Source organism: Protopterus annectens, chromosome 8.part0 (genome assembly GCF_019279795.1).
Source record: "Protopterus annectens isolate FY-2018-M chromosome 8.part0, PAN1.0, whole genome shotgun sequence".
NCBI lineage: Eukaryota > Metazoa > Chordata > Ceratodontiformes > Protopteridae > Protopterus > Protopterus annectens.
In genome coordinates this window covers 777,318,281-777,335,802 of record NC_056741.1, presented here as the reverse complement: position 1 = coordinate 777,335,802, position 17,522 = coordinate 777,318,281, and the positions used below count along the sequence as shown (strand labels likewise).

Sequence of the window (17,522 nt, the reverse complement as noted above, 5' to 3'; positions counted from 1 at the left end):
AACAGACACAATACGCCTTCAACCAGCAATTCCCAACTCAGAAGGATGAAAGTGACCTCTCCTGCCACAAGAGTGTAGAAAACAAACTTCCCTAACGTAAGATAACTTGTTTGGGGCCCAAGTGTTTTAATCAAAACTAAGAGGCTTGGAAAAACAGTTAAATATATTTGGGCTACTAACAAGCACTAATAAATGCAGCAGATTAAATGCAACTGAACACTTTAAGAACATGCAGCAAGAAGCTAAATAAAGTAGGAATAAGCACAAATACAGTAAAAGTCGCTGAATAAACGGCAATTATTATTATTATTATTTTTTTTTTTTTTAAGTAAGGTAGGAAACAGAAGATAATTCAAGTTTTAAGAGAGTTGTGGGGGTCTAGTTGATGTCTCACTGGCCAGTAGAATGAGCTGATGAGAATGGAGAAGTGTCCAAAGTCAGATTTATAGTAGATGTGGGCAACCCAAAAGCCACAATGTTTAGGCAATATAAGAGTAAAGATAAAAAAAAAGGAAGTAACCAAAACCGTAAATGAATAACTCTAGTCTAAAATCAAATTAAAATCAAATACAGACAGAGATCAGCAATACTTATACAGAGAACAGGAAGTCACACATCACTACAGCTAAATAAAGATGATGCAAAATATTTGTAGTTAAGTGAGTAATGCTATTTATCTGCTTTTTCCACTAATTAGCTGGATTTTATTCACTATCTGCAAAATAATTATTTTCTGACCCTAGCAAAAAACCTCCTAAAATATCAAAAAGAACAAAAAACTGAAACAAAACAACAAGAAATATGAGTGAAAATAAAAAATGGAAGTAACCAAACCTTAAATTAATAACTCCAGTACAAAATCAAAAGCAGACAGAGATCAACAATACTCGGGCAGAAAACAGCAGGTCACACAGCACCATGAGATCTATATTGCAAATTGAATATTCTTAGCTTGCTTGCATTTCAAGGTGTAAATCACGCATAACTGTGCCTGCATATACATGCATGTATGCATATATATGTGTGTATATGTATATACATATATATATATATATATATATATATATATATATATATATATATATATATATGGGTCTACTTATAGGTTTCAAAACTTTGAATTTCTTATGGTTGAGACTATAAGATCAAAGTTTTGAAAATTCTAAATTTAAATAAAATAACAAAAAAAAATGTTTTATGTTTTTGCAGAGGGGATGCCCCCCTGTGCCCCCCCCCCCACATGCGGGGGTATGATCACATTTCTGCAAACTCAAACATTAAAAAAAAAAAATGTTTACGGTTTTGCAGGGGAAGGCCCTCCCCCCTGCACTACCCCTCTAATTATACATACCAACTCCAAGATTCCACTACATTGAGTCAAAATGTAAATTTCCTGATCCTCACTGTACAGCAATCTCCATTCAAAAGCTTTATGTTTTTAGAAATTCGATCATATTGTCTCACCGATACGAATTTCGAGTTTCTGAAAACTCGATCAACTGATAGGGATCCATAATATATATATATATATATATATATATATATATATATATATATATATATATAGATAGATATATAGATAGATATGTGTGTGCATGTACGTGTATGGTTTTGTGTTTATAAAAATTAGGCACATATACCTAGACATTGCTACTCATAGCTGGGTATTGTTAATATATCTTGCACCAATGTGCACACAACACACACCCAAGTGTCTGCAGCATGATGCATGAAATATCTTCCCCTTATGTTTAGGGAACAAGTCTCATACATACGTATACTTGTACATACATTACATATGTGTTCATGTGTGTGTGTGTATATATATATATATATATATATATATATATATATATATATATATATATAGGGTCTACTTTAGATTTACAGAAAATCATTTCACTGAATTTCAAAACACTCGCAACAAATTGCTGAAAGCTCAGATCACTGAAAACTCATTTCACTGAATGTAAGTACTGTTGGGCAAATAAAATGTATATGCCCTTTTCCCCACTGTAGTGCGATCCTGAAGTTAGTACATATAGTTAGGGGGGTGTGGGGGCATAGCCCCCCACCTACATTTAATTTTCTATTGTTAGATTTCAGTGAAATGAGATTTTAAGAAAATTCATCAGGGATAAAGTTTGTTGAATTATGTTACATTCAAACTTCAGGAGGTTAACTGCCCGTGACTTGCAGGACTTTTTCCCTTTTTTCAGTGGTTGTGTGACCTTGAAGTTCATTTGCTTAAGTAATGGTGATGGGGGATTGGAATCCCCACACAAAAGCAAGTTCTGTAATGTTCACTGGTGATCACAAAAGTAGTACTTTGATTTATATCCATGTAATAATAGTTCTCAACGGTGAGGGTTATTCATTCTGTTTTCTTTCAACTGTGCTCTTGGGGACCTGGGGATAATTCATTATGTACTCATGTAAGTATATATGTAAATATATACAAATATATGGTTTACTATCAAAGTGCAGAATGACTATTCGGCGAACATGGAAATGACAAACGTTAGTTGGCAGATTTCCATATTGCCAACCATCAGTTCTGTGAGTCTCCTGTTCAGTGAATGCCACAGTTCATTTACTCATACATGGGAAATGTTTCGTATTGACCTCACAGGACAGTGCAGATCAGGAGATTTACCCTTTTCCACACTGTAGTGGGATCTTGGAGTTGGAATATACAAGTGGCAGGGGGTGTGGGGGGCGCAGCCCCTCACAGGGGAGGGTGCAAGGGGGCTAGCCACCCCTGCAAAAACATTCCTGTCTGCGCTGCACAGTATGGATCAAGTCCATACGTACTGCTGCAAAGGGGACAACGGACTTCTGAAGTCGAATTTAACTTCACCTTAATTAGGTTGCCAATATTCCAACCTAATTAATATTCCGAACATCGAACATGTAAACTGCATTTTTGAACAGTTTACATTCTAATGTTCGAGGTTTTAATAGTAAACCTAGATATATGTGTGTGTGTGTGTGTGTGTGTGTGTGTGTGTGTGTGTGTGTGTGTGTGTGTGTGTTTGTACAAACATACACAGACATGCACACACCTGTATTAAATATAGATATGTGTACACATGCATGAGTTATACATAACTATTCTGATGATGATGTATGTATATTTATCATCTGGACAAAGCCTAAAATAGGGGAACAAAGCCCAAAATAGGGACAGATTTTACATATTGCTCTTAAACACTTAGAAAGTTGCTGGAATAACAGAAATTGAGTTAGCATGCATTTTCAGAAGGATGTGAAGTCTGAAACCTAAATATATTTCATTATTTAGTGATTTTAATAGTCGGTGTCATGCTGGAAAACCACAAATTTTATGAGGAACAGATATAAGGCAAACATCTGGACATTCTGTGATAATCTGGACAGTTTGAGAGGTATGTGTTAAACAGAGTCCAACTGCTTTTGGTAGCTATTCCTACTTTTTTTTCCAAAGAGCTGTTTAAGGCATGGGTAGGGTAATGTCTTTTACCATTACTTCACATGCAAGGCTTGTGCATTTGTCTCTGTGCACATGGGTGTGGTAGCCTTTATTTATATTTGCAGTATGCACGTAGTCTGTCTAGCTCACTGTTCAGTATGCACAAAATTCTATGTTGGTAAAACTGATCAAGCACTGAACACTATTACCATATAAGTAAAAGTGATGCACAGTGCTTTTGTCTAAATGGATTCACTTCATAACACTGAAAACGAGAAAACTTCACACTATAGAAGATCAAAACACCGAAACTTCAAAATACTGAAAACTCAAAACACTGAAAACACATGTCATACATATACTGAGTTTAAACAACAAAAATCATAGCACTTTTCACCAAGTGTAAGCAAGGAGGCAAGCCACCCTGCACTCCCCATGTGAGGGGCTGTGCCGCCCACACCCCCTGCTACTTAAATATATCAACTCCAGGATGTGAAGTGCAATCTTGGATTTGATTTATACACTTGGTAGAAAGTGCTATGATTTATGTTTTGAGTTTGTGTTTTGAGCTTTCAGTGTTATGAAGTGAATCCGTCTAAACATATTGTAGACACTGATGCCTCTCATTTGTTCAAGTTTATGGTAATAGGATGTATTCATGAAAACATAAGGAAAGGGGACAGCAGAAATGAAATTGAACAGTTGGAAGCCAAATGGATAGTTAGACTACGTGGGGATTATGGACATGGCCTGAATGACAGAATACCATTGAGACCGAAGCTTAAAGCCAGACCACTAAATAGGAAGTAATCTGGCACTCACTTATTTTGAATAATAACAATTGTTAAATATAAAAAAACAAATGACCAGATAAACAGGAAAGAAGATGCCAAGCTAAATTTTACGCGTTTCGTCCACTTTAATGTGTATGAACTTCTTCACATTAAAGTGGACGAAAAGCGTAAAATTTAGCTTGGTATCTTCTTTCCCGTTTATCTGGTCATTTGGTTTTTTGGTTTTCTTTGTGTGGTACGTTTCAAGTGTTTCAATTGTTAAATATAAGTACATGTTTTTTATTTATTTTTATCATTTTAGGTACATTTACATATATATGTAACTTTTATTCCTTGTTAGATGTTTATTATTCAGTATTTATATATAAATATATTGTACTGAGCATTTTTAGTAATATGTCTTTAAGGAAGCAAAGTTTTTAGTCATGTGATCTTTTTAGTTAGTATATATAATGAGTGAAGAATTTTAGTTGTGAAATGTATCTGATGAAGTAGCTTTGCTACGAAAATGCTTATGCTTTTATATTTTGTCCATTAAAGACGGATTTATTTTGGAAGCCTTTGGTCGTCCTTGGATCCTTCTGTTTATTTTTTTGTGCTTTGCAACTTCTTAAGTGGACCCAATTTCTGGTTTTGGGTGGTGGCTGTTGATTTTTGTTGTCTTTATGTATGTTACGCATGTGATGTTTACGACACACACTCCATTAGCAAACCAAAATTCATGCAGGTTTGCATTACATTTTGTTGCAGATTCCTATTTGATGCCATTTAGTGGTGAAATTTTGCATTGTTTAAGAAAACTGCTTATTTATGGAACATTAAATACACTGCACCATGTGTTTTCTTCCTCTGCTCCATTTAAAAAGCCTCAGTTGAAACATTACCATTGTGACTTGAACGTTTAAATCCCTTGTAAGTGGAGCTAGCGTATTTTGCCACACTGTACATTTCACATACTTTGTATTGGCAAGAGGCAGGTCTCAGAGAAAGCAGATAATGTTATAACACTTTGAAAAGAAAGTCACGTTTATTATTTATTTATTTTTAATTTTTTTACTTTAGGGGGAACCAATCACATTTTGTGAAGAAAGCTTTGTGAAGCATCGTTCCAGCACTATGAAGCAATTCCTAGAGACTGCAGTAAATCTTCAGCTGTTTAAACAGGTATGATTCTTTATGGCATGTCTTAGTATCAGTCAGAGCATCACATTCATTGCAAGGTTTTACTTGCATGTTTTTTCCTCGGGGGAGGGGGTGCTTCTGTCACCACATGTTAAGACATTATCTTCATTTGTGTGCTCTACTTACCTAAGTTGCTAGTGTGCATCATCATATTTTTAGTGATGGTATTTATTTTATGCATTTATCTTCATTAGTACCTCATGTAATAATTTTATATTGTGTTGTTTAAATATTATTTATCTCTGCTTCAATGTATACCTGTCACCATTAATAAATAGTAACTTGAATAGTTATCTGGGCAAGACTTGACCCAAGAATTAGTTTCGTGTTTAACAAAAGTTTGTTTTAATTTATTTCCTAGTTATATGCATGCTTATCTTTCTGTCAGCTGAGCATTTTACAAAGCCATTATCTGTATTGTATGTCCTGTTTCTCTGCCTTTAATTTCTTGATCTTTATTTTTCTGCTTTAAATTTATTTGAAAAGTGTTGCTTTACTTTGTTCTCATAACTTTTTCATGTGTCTTAGTTGTGAACAGAATTGCTAGTCTGTGCAATTTACGTAATGGAATGCTTTAAATTCAACATAGTATCTCACATCAGAAAACAGAATTGGATAACATAATAAAAGTTATAAGGGATCAGCGCAGACATCAATATTTAATTACATAATATTTTATATCTAGTGAGTGCATTGCACATATTGTAATAGATAGTTAATATGCCACAACTCGGCACTGATGTCATCCTAGCATAAAATATTGTTAATGCTGTGAATGAGATAATGAGATAGCTTTGTTATACGCATGTGTGCATGCGCACACAACTGCACACTATATATTTATGTCCTATATTTCTTTATACACGCACACACACGCACTATATATAAAGGATTGGCTCTCCATTTGTAACCATCTTATGTGTTCAAGACATGGATATCAAGACATTTACCTTGAGAGACGTGTGAAGCATGAGAGGTGAATATTGACATCCACACTGAGAAAATAAATAGTTATGATCAGAAACTCAAACATAACTCTTTATAGTGCATGGAGCTTCATCTGCTCTGTATACTGCCAGTTATATAGGAAAAGTGCAAGTCCATAATGTGTTTTTAACACAGCTTTGCATACAGCAGGCAGATGAGAAATGCTCATCTGGTGAATGAACAGACAGCAGGCATTTGTGAAAGGTCCATCTGGTGAATGAAAATTAAAAACTGTTAAACACTTCAGTTTGCCACACTTTACTTGTGTGTGTGTGTGTGTGTGTGGTTTTCTATACTTTACATGTGTGTATGTGTGTGTGCACACGTGTGCATGCACATGAGTGAGAGTGTTTGTGACAGTGAAGTGTATTTCATTTTAAAGCTTCAAAAATGCTTTGAATGCTGTTCTTTGAAGAAAAGTTCTGAATAGTCCTTAGCAAAGCTTTGTTACACCTTTCCTACATCAAAAAGGCATTTAACAAAGCTGAATTATTCCTAAATTCAGAGCATAATTGTATAGGTTCATACACTACTTATACATATGTAACAAAAAAGATTCATAACAATGTAATCTGATATCTCTAAAAATAAAAAAAATATATGTCCCATTTCAGAAGTCACAGTGAGATTTATTCAGATGTAAAGGTTTCCTTCCATATAAGTAAACCACAGTTTCATCACAATAAATTTTACATCACTTCCTCAGAATTTTATAAGACAAATGCATCATGTGACTAACACCTCATAGCTTTATGTTAAACCATTCTAAGTATCATATTCAATTTAGTTAAATCCATGATTATATGAAAAATATTAATACTTCAAATATAAAAGTTAGTCATGATTTTTAATATATATATATATATATATATATATATATATATATATGAGTTTAAATGAAATATGCATTTATGTAGTATACAGTGTGTAGAACAGAGTATGGAAGCTCTCAGAGCTAAAATACTGCTTATCAATATTCTAAAGTAGTCTCTGGTATCATTTAAAAGTAATTTCCAATATAGTTCATGGTATTCTAAACTCACTTCCCAATAGCCTCCCCTAGGACATGGAACTACGTTTTCCAGTACAAAAAATATGAATTTCTTAAATCCAGCACATACTTTGGCATGTTTACATAATATATTATTTGTATTACTAGTTTTGATAGCATACATGTGTTGGTATATTCTGGTTCTTAATTCTTGCTCAGTTTTCCCTAAGTAAAAGCCAGTGCATGTCAAATAGCTGCATAAACTGCCCCCTTAGTACCACAGTCATATCTGTCTCCCACTGAAATTACTCTAGATTAGTTAAAAATATTTTTTATCGATAACATTGTAAATAAATCTAAATTGTCTGTAAACCCTGCATTTTTTCATTCTCTTAGAGGCTGTTCTGCTACACTCGTCAATTGTTTTAACATTAAAAAAAAAAAAAACAAACCAGTGGCTAAAATGTTACCAGCACAAACAAATAACAAAAAGAAAATGACATTGGAAGATGTGGTCACCACGGTCCAAAAGACACACATAATTATTTATTGAGCACTTTTGTCTAATGGTAGGACCTCTCTAAGGTCAAAGACATAGCATCCATGGGACCTGATAACATCCCAGGCTGCATCCTACATGGGCTCAAACAAGAATTAGCAATGGCATTGTGTACTCTTTTTCATTGTCCCAGCTGAATGGAAAAAGGCCACCGTTATCCCCTTCAGACCTCTCAACCGTACCAAATTCCTTGGTATTTACCACTTTTGAGGGCAAAATATTGGGATGCCATGAATTCCCGAGTGGCCCCCTTAATTTCTGAATTTCCCAGTCTTTTTTTTTTTTTTTTTTTTTTTTGTATTACCACTTTAAATTTTTGGCTGATGTCACCACACATCACCAGCCTATAGGGGCGTGAGTGATGACATCAGCTACTGCCTTTTGGACTCTGAGGGAAATAGGGAATATAACAGCAATGGCCAGCGGCATAATTTAAATTTTGCAGAGTCCTCCAGGAAAGAAAAACAACTGTTGTTATTTGTTGTGCCCATATTGTTGTGCATTATTTTATTTATCTGCTGGCCAGCCAAAATACTGCGTACAAGTTCGTTGTCAGCCAAGAACTGTATAACTGTGTACATTTATGGCTTTATAAGTCCATGGCCACTCTTTGCTGCATTTAGTTTATCTGTGTGTGTATATGTGGCATTATAACTCCACCAGCCACCTGCTCTAATTCAAGCATTGCTGCATTTAGTTTATCTGGTGTGTATGCGTGTTCAACTGTTGCTGCATTTTTAAGTCCACAGAATTCAGTTTATTATTCAACTGTTGCTGCATTTAGTTTAGTGTGTCTATCTGCTGGCTGGTCAAAATACTGTGTGCAAGCTTTCAAACTGTACTGTTTAACTGTGTGCATAAGTCCATGGCCACTCTTTGCTGCATTTAGTTTATCTGTCTATAAGTTCGCTCTTGTGCATTTACCATTTCTGTATTTTTAAGTCCACTGATGGCCAGTCAAGAGATACAGTGTGCAGAACTGTACTGTTTAACTGGCTCTTTGCTGCATTTAGATTTAGGAGTGTGCGTCTGTTAACTGGCTGTTTGCTGCATTTAGATTTAGGGGTGTGTGTGTTAACTGGCTTGTTTTGCATTTAGATTTAGGTGTGTGTCTGTGTGTGTGTGTGTGTGTGTGTGTGTGTGTGTGTGTGTGTGTGTGTGTGTGTGTGTAATATGCCCCAATTAAGTATACCTGGTAGTTAGTGTTACTCAGGCTGAAACCTTGTACCTTAGGTACAAGGAGCAAGAGGCTCAATTCCTTACCCACACCACCACTTGTATTCATGTTTGGCTGTTTGGTCTGTTCCTCTTAAAATTTGTGGTTTTCTAGCAAACTAGTGAGAACTGATTCCACTATAATAGCCATTTAAGTTTCAATCTTTCTATTTTTCAGGAAATGCATGGTAACACAAATCATTTTATTCTAGCAACTTTTCTAAGATTATACAAGCAATGTTTAAAATATGTCCCTGGTTTTGGGCCTCCCCCTCCAATAAATTTAGTTTTTTTCTAGATTTCTCGGGCTGCATAGTTCTTCAGAGGGAGAGAAGTTTTGTGCTACTTATGCCAAGTCTGTTGGTGGTCTTCGTAGTACAACAGGTAGAATACTTGCTTTTGATGCAGAAGGCTGTGGGTTCTACTCTCACAGTATGTAGATGGATTGCTGATACTGTACTGCACTGTAATTTTAAAAGGGGTGGATGATGCAGTCCTGAGAATGTCCTCTTTGGCAGAGTTATCTAGTAACTATGAACCTGTTATCAGTTTGCAATCCATTCCCTATTGCAGTATTACTAGCTTATCATTTTTTAATGCAACAGGCAATTTATTCCTCAAGGGCAACAGGCACTTTATTTGTAGATGAAACAATGAAATTTAAAGTTGTTTGCTAGTAGCAACCTCTTTGTTAGTTACAGATCTCTTTAATGTGGAATTATTTAGATGACTTTTACTTCTGTAGAGATTGTGCATATCTACTGATAATGGTGGATTGTAGAAGTTTGAGTAGGCTTTTATGATGGAATGATGAATTGGGCAGTTTTGTCATTATTGGTTCATGCATTTTGTTTCATTGCTTACTGGAAAAATGTTCAAAGCAGATTTAAAATGTGCTCTGACAAGTGTGTTGTATTATACAAGGAATATAATTTAATATGATCAGGAAGGCGTATCAAAGAACATGTGTATGTTTTGTGTACAAGGTGCCTATGATTTGAAAACAGCCCAAAGGTAATCTTTATCTGCCACTGGCCAGATGCATTTTCTTTGAATGTGAGTTTCAATGAATGTGAGTTTACTTTCAAGGGCAGAGAAGTTTTAATGCTAAGTATATTTTCATTGTGAGACTGTATTGCTTTATTTATCATATGTCTATTAGTGTTTGTGCTACAAAATGTAAAATAAAAGTTTTAAATGAAATCCAAATAATTATTGTAAAAGTAAATCAGTATACACATTACAGTGTTTATGGTAAATGGAGCGAAATTGCCAAGTAATGGGACATTGGAATGGCTGCAGGGGGGAAGGCTGTCTATGGGGGACCCCATTTGGCCATGATTTTGTGAGGGGGTAGAGCGGCAAACTTAAGACAGCCCCGGGCGGCACAAAGTATAACTATGCCACTGATCAGTAGGCTATGAAGAATGACTTTTGGAGGTCCTAGCAAACTATAATATTCTTTTAAGATTAGAATATTGCCTACCACAATTATCTTAGTCTAAATGTGTGTACCTTTTTGAAGTCTGATTGGAAATAAGTATTATTGAATTACAATAAGATAAAGAGTAAAAGTAAATTTATATAATTTAGCAGATTAGATTATCTTAATATATTATTCAATTATCTTTATTTAAAACCTAAGAGGATAAGAGTAACTGATCCAGATATTATTAGAGAGGGTAGAAAGATTGTTTGGTTAGTTTCACTAACCAAACAAGGAGGTATATTACCTCATAGTGATAGGGAATGGTTTTTAAGGTTAAGAATTACAAGTTTGGAAGTTCTATTTTTTTTGTTTTACCACTTTGGTGTCACTTAGAAACATGTAAAAACCACAGAAGAAAAAATATTTTTGAATTCTACATCCTAGATGAAACTAAGAGTTAACAATATTTACATAGACTCACATATAAAACAAACTCAAAACTAGGAAATGAAATGTCTATCCATAAATATTAATGGTCTAAATAATAGTAATAAAAAGAGAAGCCTATTCAAGTACATAAACTTACATAAACCACAAATAGTCTTTTTACAAGAGACACATTTATTAGACAGAGATATAAACAACGTAATATTAATAATTACACAGTACTAATAAACTCTCAATACAAAACAAAAAAAGAGGAGTAGCTATACTACTTCGTAACTCAACTATAACACCTAAAATAATTACTACTCATTGAGATACATCAGGTATGTTTTGTTTAGCTCCAATAGAACTAAAATGAGAATCTATACGTTAGTAAATCTATATTGGATCCCAGGACTAGGATTAAGAACAGTTAAACAGCAGTTTGAAGAGAAAATTCATTTAACTAAGGGCAACCTCATTTTGGCAGGAGATTTTAACTGTATAATGAATGAAAAAGATACAGATTCTAAATCTAAAAGAAGAAAACAACTTATCTCTAAAACACTGTCAAAATTTATAGATACATTATATTTAAAAGACATAAATGAATTTGTAGAACCAAGCTCATTAATCTTCACATTTTATTCTCATAGATATAAAACTAACTCTAGAATTGATAGAATATTTGTTGCCAGTGACCTAATAAGTCAAAATTATAAATTGTCCATTATCTGATCATAATGCAATAGTCTTCAAAATATAACTTGCACCTTTTTATTCAAATCCCATTACTAGGATACCTTCTTATATCACACAAATGACAGAATTCAAAGAATTTTATGAAGAAACAATCAAAAATTTTCTAGAAATAAATTACAAAGAGGATATTTCCTAAATATATGTCTGGGATTCATTAAAAGCAGTTAAATATGGGAAAACATTATCCTGGTGCATAAATAAAAGGAAGTTATGGAATAAAGATATGCTAGATTTACAAAACAAAGCAGATGAATTGAAACTGGAAATACAAAAGAGAAATACTACTCAAGTTCAAAAACTTACACAAATCAATAAGAAGTATGCAGAATTGTTACATCCTAAGATTATGATTAATTTAGAAAAAAATAAAAATAAATTCATACTTCACTAATTCAGCACACCTGAGACACTTAACTAATAGAACAAAAAAAATAATTAAATCTAAACAAATAAAAGAAATATTTATTCCTAATACTAACAAAAGAGTTACGGGTCTAAGTGATATCTTAGAAGCATTCAGACTTCAATTTAACATTGACAATTCCATAAACACTCAAGATACACCTACTAAGGATATAACAAAATACTTAGAAAATAATAGTCATATTAAATTAACACAAGAACAAATAGATATTATAAAAAAACAATCAATATGATGAGTTAAAATCACAAATTAAAAAGCTCAAGACAAATAAAGCAAATGGCCCAGATAATATGCTACCAGAAATGTATAAACTAATACCCAATCAAGCCATTTCCTTTCTATTAAAAGTATATGATATAGCCAAAAAAGATTTGAACATTCCACCCACTTGGAAATATTCATTGATATCTCCAATTATCAAACCAGATAAAGATGAGAGGCAGTGCTCCTCATATAGGCCAATATCATTACTCAATATAGACTATAATATGTTTATGCCTATGTACGCAGATAGGATTAAACACTTTCTTCCTTTCTTAATTCACAAAGATCAAACAGGCTTTATTAAAGGAAGAAATACTACAGATAATATTAAAGGAATACTAACATTAGTAGACTATAGCAAACATAGAGTCCTAGATTTAAATGCAGTCTCATTAGATATTAATAAAGCTTTTGATTCGGTTAACTGGAACTTTCTTTCACTAGTTTTAAAAGAATATAACTTTCCTTCTAATTTTAATAACCTTATCCAAATACTGTATGAAATATCTACTGCATATGTTAAACTAGGATCACATAGATCACGCCCTATAACAATTAAAAAGGGAACTAAACAGGGTTGCCCTTTATCACCATTGTTATTTGCATTACTCATGGAACCCTTTGCAAATCAAGTCAGATCAAACATTAACATAAAGGGCATTTGTATAAATAAAATGTTAAACCTTAAAATCCAACTCTTTGCTGATGACATACTATTAACTCTCTCAGTTGCCAATGAGTCTTTAAATGCTCTATTTAATTCCATGAATAAATTTCAAAATATTTCAGGCTTAAAATTTAATGAAAATAAAACAAAAATTATGCCCTGAAACTGTAAAAAAAGAATATAAACAAAAGATTTTCCAAATATATAGTAACAGAAAATAATTTATTATATCTGGGAATAAATCTACTCAATGAATTAACAGATTCTTTAATATCTAACTGTAATAAAATGCTAGATAAAATAGAACAAACAATTGGTTACTGGAATAAATACATCTTTTCAATAGCAGACAGATTATATCTTATTAAAGTAATCATATTTCCCAAAATATTAGACTTAATACAAAATTTTTCATTGCCACCTCCCAAATATATTATTCAAAGATACAATAAACTATTTTTAAAATTTCTGTGGTTTCCAAATAAACCCCGTATAGCCTTAAATAAACATTTACCAAATTGGGAAGATGGTGGAATTAATTTACCAGATATTGATTTATATATTACCTCATCTGTTATTAAAAATATAACACTATGGTTAAATAATTCATATACACCTATATGGAAACAAGCCCATGAGCAGATTTACATAGAAGTTAATTACAATCATATACAGGACAACTTAACAGTAATATCATCACCCCTTATATGGATGTTAAAAGATAATTTTTTTAGGAAAAAGGAATAATATCAATAGATTGCCATCAAACTATGTAAGCTCTACACTTTCAGTGTTCAAAACATATATAAACAAAATACCAAATATTAATTCTTGGATTTTTCTTATTTTCCCTATAGTTTTTGCACCAAATATTCTATATACATCCCAAATATCTAAAATAAATATACTTAAAAAATAATTATTACTCTTTTGGCATCAACTTATAGAGAAAGGAAAAATACTAACAAATGAACAGATAATTTATAACTATAATATAAATAAAGACAACTGGTTGTTTTTACAAAATCTAAGGCATTTTTCTTATAAATAAAATAGAACAAATGCAACCTTCAGTTAGATATGAAGTTCCAAAACTCATTGAATACCTTATTCTTATCACAAAACAGCCTTATCAGGGTACAGGTTATTTGTCTAATATCTATAAAATTGTTAAAAAAACAAAAAACTGTCATGAAAAATCATACTGGGATTATTATACTTTAATAAACAATAATCCTCCAATTGAAGAAGAAAAAAGTAATATTTTAAAATCTTCCAAATTTTCTACATTATCAAAATACTGTCAATTATTCACTTGGAGATATCTACATAGAAGTTTCTCTACATCACATAGGCTAACCAAAATGTATTCTATTGAAGATCAATGTTGGAGATGCCATATCAAGTTAAAAGCAGATTGGCAGCATGTTTTTTATGAATGTGTATTTCTTAATACGTATTAGAGGTCTATTAACTATTTTTTTCAGACCATTTATAATAATTTTCAATTAACAGTGTCTTTAATTTTATTCAACTCTCCTATTCCAAACTGTGTACCAAAAAAGACACTAAATTCCTATGGTCACTATTGGCAATCTCATGTAAAATCATAACTATACACTGGAAAAATGAGACGACTTCTACGTTCAAAGAATTTAAGAATTTAACATCAACAGTTGCACACATGGAAATATTAACAGTGAAGAAGAGAACTAAAAGATCTATGTCTTACCATTACTCTTGGATGAAAGTACTGGAAATACTTGAAAAGATCAATGAAGATATATCATCTTATGTTTCTAATTTTATATAATATAAAATTTCAATGTTATTTGAATAGACACCAATGTAAATAGTTATACAATGGTTTGAAGTTAGTAATGTTTTAGTATTATAAATATGTTATTTATCTTTATTTCATGTAATGTTTCTTAAGAGATCTTATTTGAAATAATAAAAAAAATATTTAGTGAAAAAAAAAATATTGCCTACCATTAAATGCCCTACTTTTACCACAAAACCCACATACTGCATATCACCAAAAACAAAATCCTAAGGTTCATCATCTTCTCCCTTCCCAGTGAACATCATTGCTACACATTTAAAAAAATGGTTACCATTTACTACAGGGTCTGGGGCCATATTTTGGTTGTCTGTTCTTCAGTTTGGGTTTGAAAGTTGGTATCCCATAATTCCATTAGAGTGGGTGGGGTTACATAATTATGTATGCAAATGTTATGTTAATCAACATACAGATGTGTAACTGTTTTTCATGGGCCTTTGTCCAGATTTTTGATGTTTCCAGTTTGAGAGGTATGATCCCCTTGCACAAAGGTGGTGCTTCCACTGGGTCTATATTAGAACACCGAACATTCAAAATGTCGAGTGTTCTAATATCGAACCCTACCAATCAAAAATACTAAACATCGAACATGCAGAAAATCGATTTTTTTTCCTAGGGAAAAAATTTGCTGTTCCAGAACACATACACACAACACAAGCACACCAAACAAACAGCAATCCACACACATACACATAAAGTCTTACACCTAACCCTACACTAAACTATACATACACCACTAACTATCCACTTACCTTCACCCTAACCCTAAAGTCCGTCACTATCGCACACTCACCTCACCCTTGCCTTAACCCTAACTCACCTAACCCACCCTAACCCTCACGTCCACACAATCGCACACATACCTAACCCGCGCCCTAACCCACCTAACCATCACATCCACACAATCGCACACATACCTAACCCGCACTCAATCACACACTTACCTGAATCCGACCCATAGCTTTCCACCAGAGTGCTAAACATACCAAAGCAACAGAAACGGACAACCAAATTCTTTCCCTAGGAAAGAATTTGGTTTTCTGCTTCTTCAGTATTTTCAGCATTTGCTGAAAATGGGTCGATATTAGAACACTCGATATTTTAAATGTTCGGTGTTCTAATATAGACCCCATCCACTGACCCCAGTAACTATAGACCTATTAGCATGAGTAGCCTTATCTGCAAGGCCATGGAGAGAATCATCATGGACCTTATCAGCAAAGACATTGGTAACCTCATACACCTGACCCTACTCAATTTGGATTTGTCAAAGGGAGATCATGCCTGTTAAACCTTTTGGACTTCTACACAATCACCAAGGCCCTTGATGATGGCAAATCTGTGCACACAGCCTACCTAGATGTAGCCAAGGATTTTGACAATATCCCCCACTCAGGCATAATTGACAAACTCACCCAGCTAAGTATCAATCCGTATATCATTAGATGGGTCGCTAACTGGCTGACTGATAGAACCCATATAGTCAAAGTAGGGGACTCCACCTCCAACAGCACACCTGTAACCAGAGATCAGTCCTGGGACCTCTGCTGTTTGGAATCTATTTCTCCGAAGTGCAAGCTAAAACTAAAGGTCTATGGCTGACAAAGTTTGCTGATGACTGCAAACTGGGAGCTGTCATAGAATCGTCAAATGATGTCAGCATCCTACAAGAGGGTCTTACACAAACAAATGACTGATGCCAGAGTCATGGCCTTATACTCAATGCAAAAAATGTATTATCATCCCATTCAGTAAGAGTGATATTCCTGCTAACTACCACAGCAATAACAACACCCTAAGTACGCACTCAGTGGTGAGAGACCTGATCACACAGGTTGACAGCAACCTTACCTTTGATCACCATGTCTTCACAAGTAAAAGCATTGCCTCCAGAAAAAAAAAGAAGTTATAACCTCCCTGTACTCTTCTCTCATCAGGCCAATAATTGAGTATAATGCCCTGTTTGGTATGTACCTTTCCAAGCACCTACAGCAATTGGAGAGACCACAAAGGTCTGTATAAGCAACCAATAGAGTAACAGGCCATAGGCCTACATTGGAGCTATTTTCCAGGGAATGAAAGGAAATGCTGATAATGCACTGTCTGGAAGTGGTGAGAGCACTAGTGATTAGGCATAGAGAAAAAGAGAAAGAGTGCAGCCCAGCAGAAGGCTTGTTACTAGGGACTGGGAAAAACACAGTAAACTTGTAAAGGGCCTTGAGTTTTCCTTTTCTATATTGTTTGTAAGCATACCTCTCAACTGTCCAAATTTTTGTACAATGTCGATTTTTATCTCATATTTTTGGTTTGTTCCTCATAAAATGTGTGGTTTTCTAGCAAATCATTGAGGATTGAAACCACTAAATAATGACATACAATTGAATTTCAGACTTCACATCCTTCAGAAAAAATGTATGCTAAGACACACCCTGTTATTCTAATAAATTTCTAAGTTTATAAAAGCAATATTTAAAATCTGTCCATATTTTGGGCCTTTGTCCCCTCATTATTTTATGCTTTGTCCAGAT

General features: G+C 33.6%; 1 protein-coding gene across 2 annotated transcripts in view; it reads left to right on the top strand.

The window, feature by feature from the left end:
* Positions 1-17,522, top strand: part of DENND1B (DENN domain containing 1B) — a 3,525,330-nt gene that overhangs the window by 2,708,075 nt on the left and 799,733 nt on the right. For both annotated transcript variants that reach the window (XM_044080248.1, XM_044080247.1), the window contains one exon: positions 5,308-5,409. In XM_044080248.1, the coding sequence (XP_043936183.1) occupies positions 5,308-5,409 (102 nt within the window). The remainder of the gene's footprint in view (positions 1-5,307; positions 5,410-17,522) is intronic.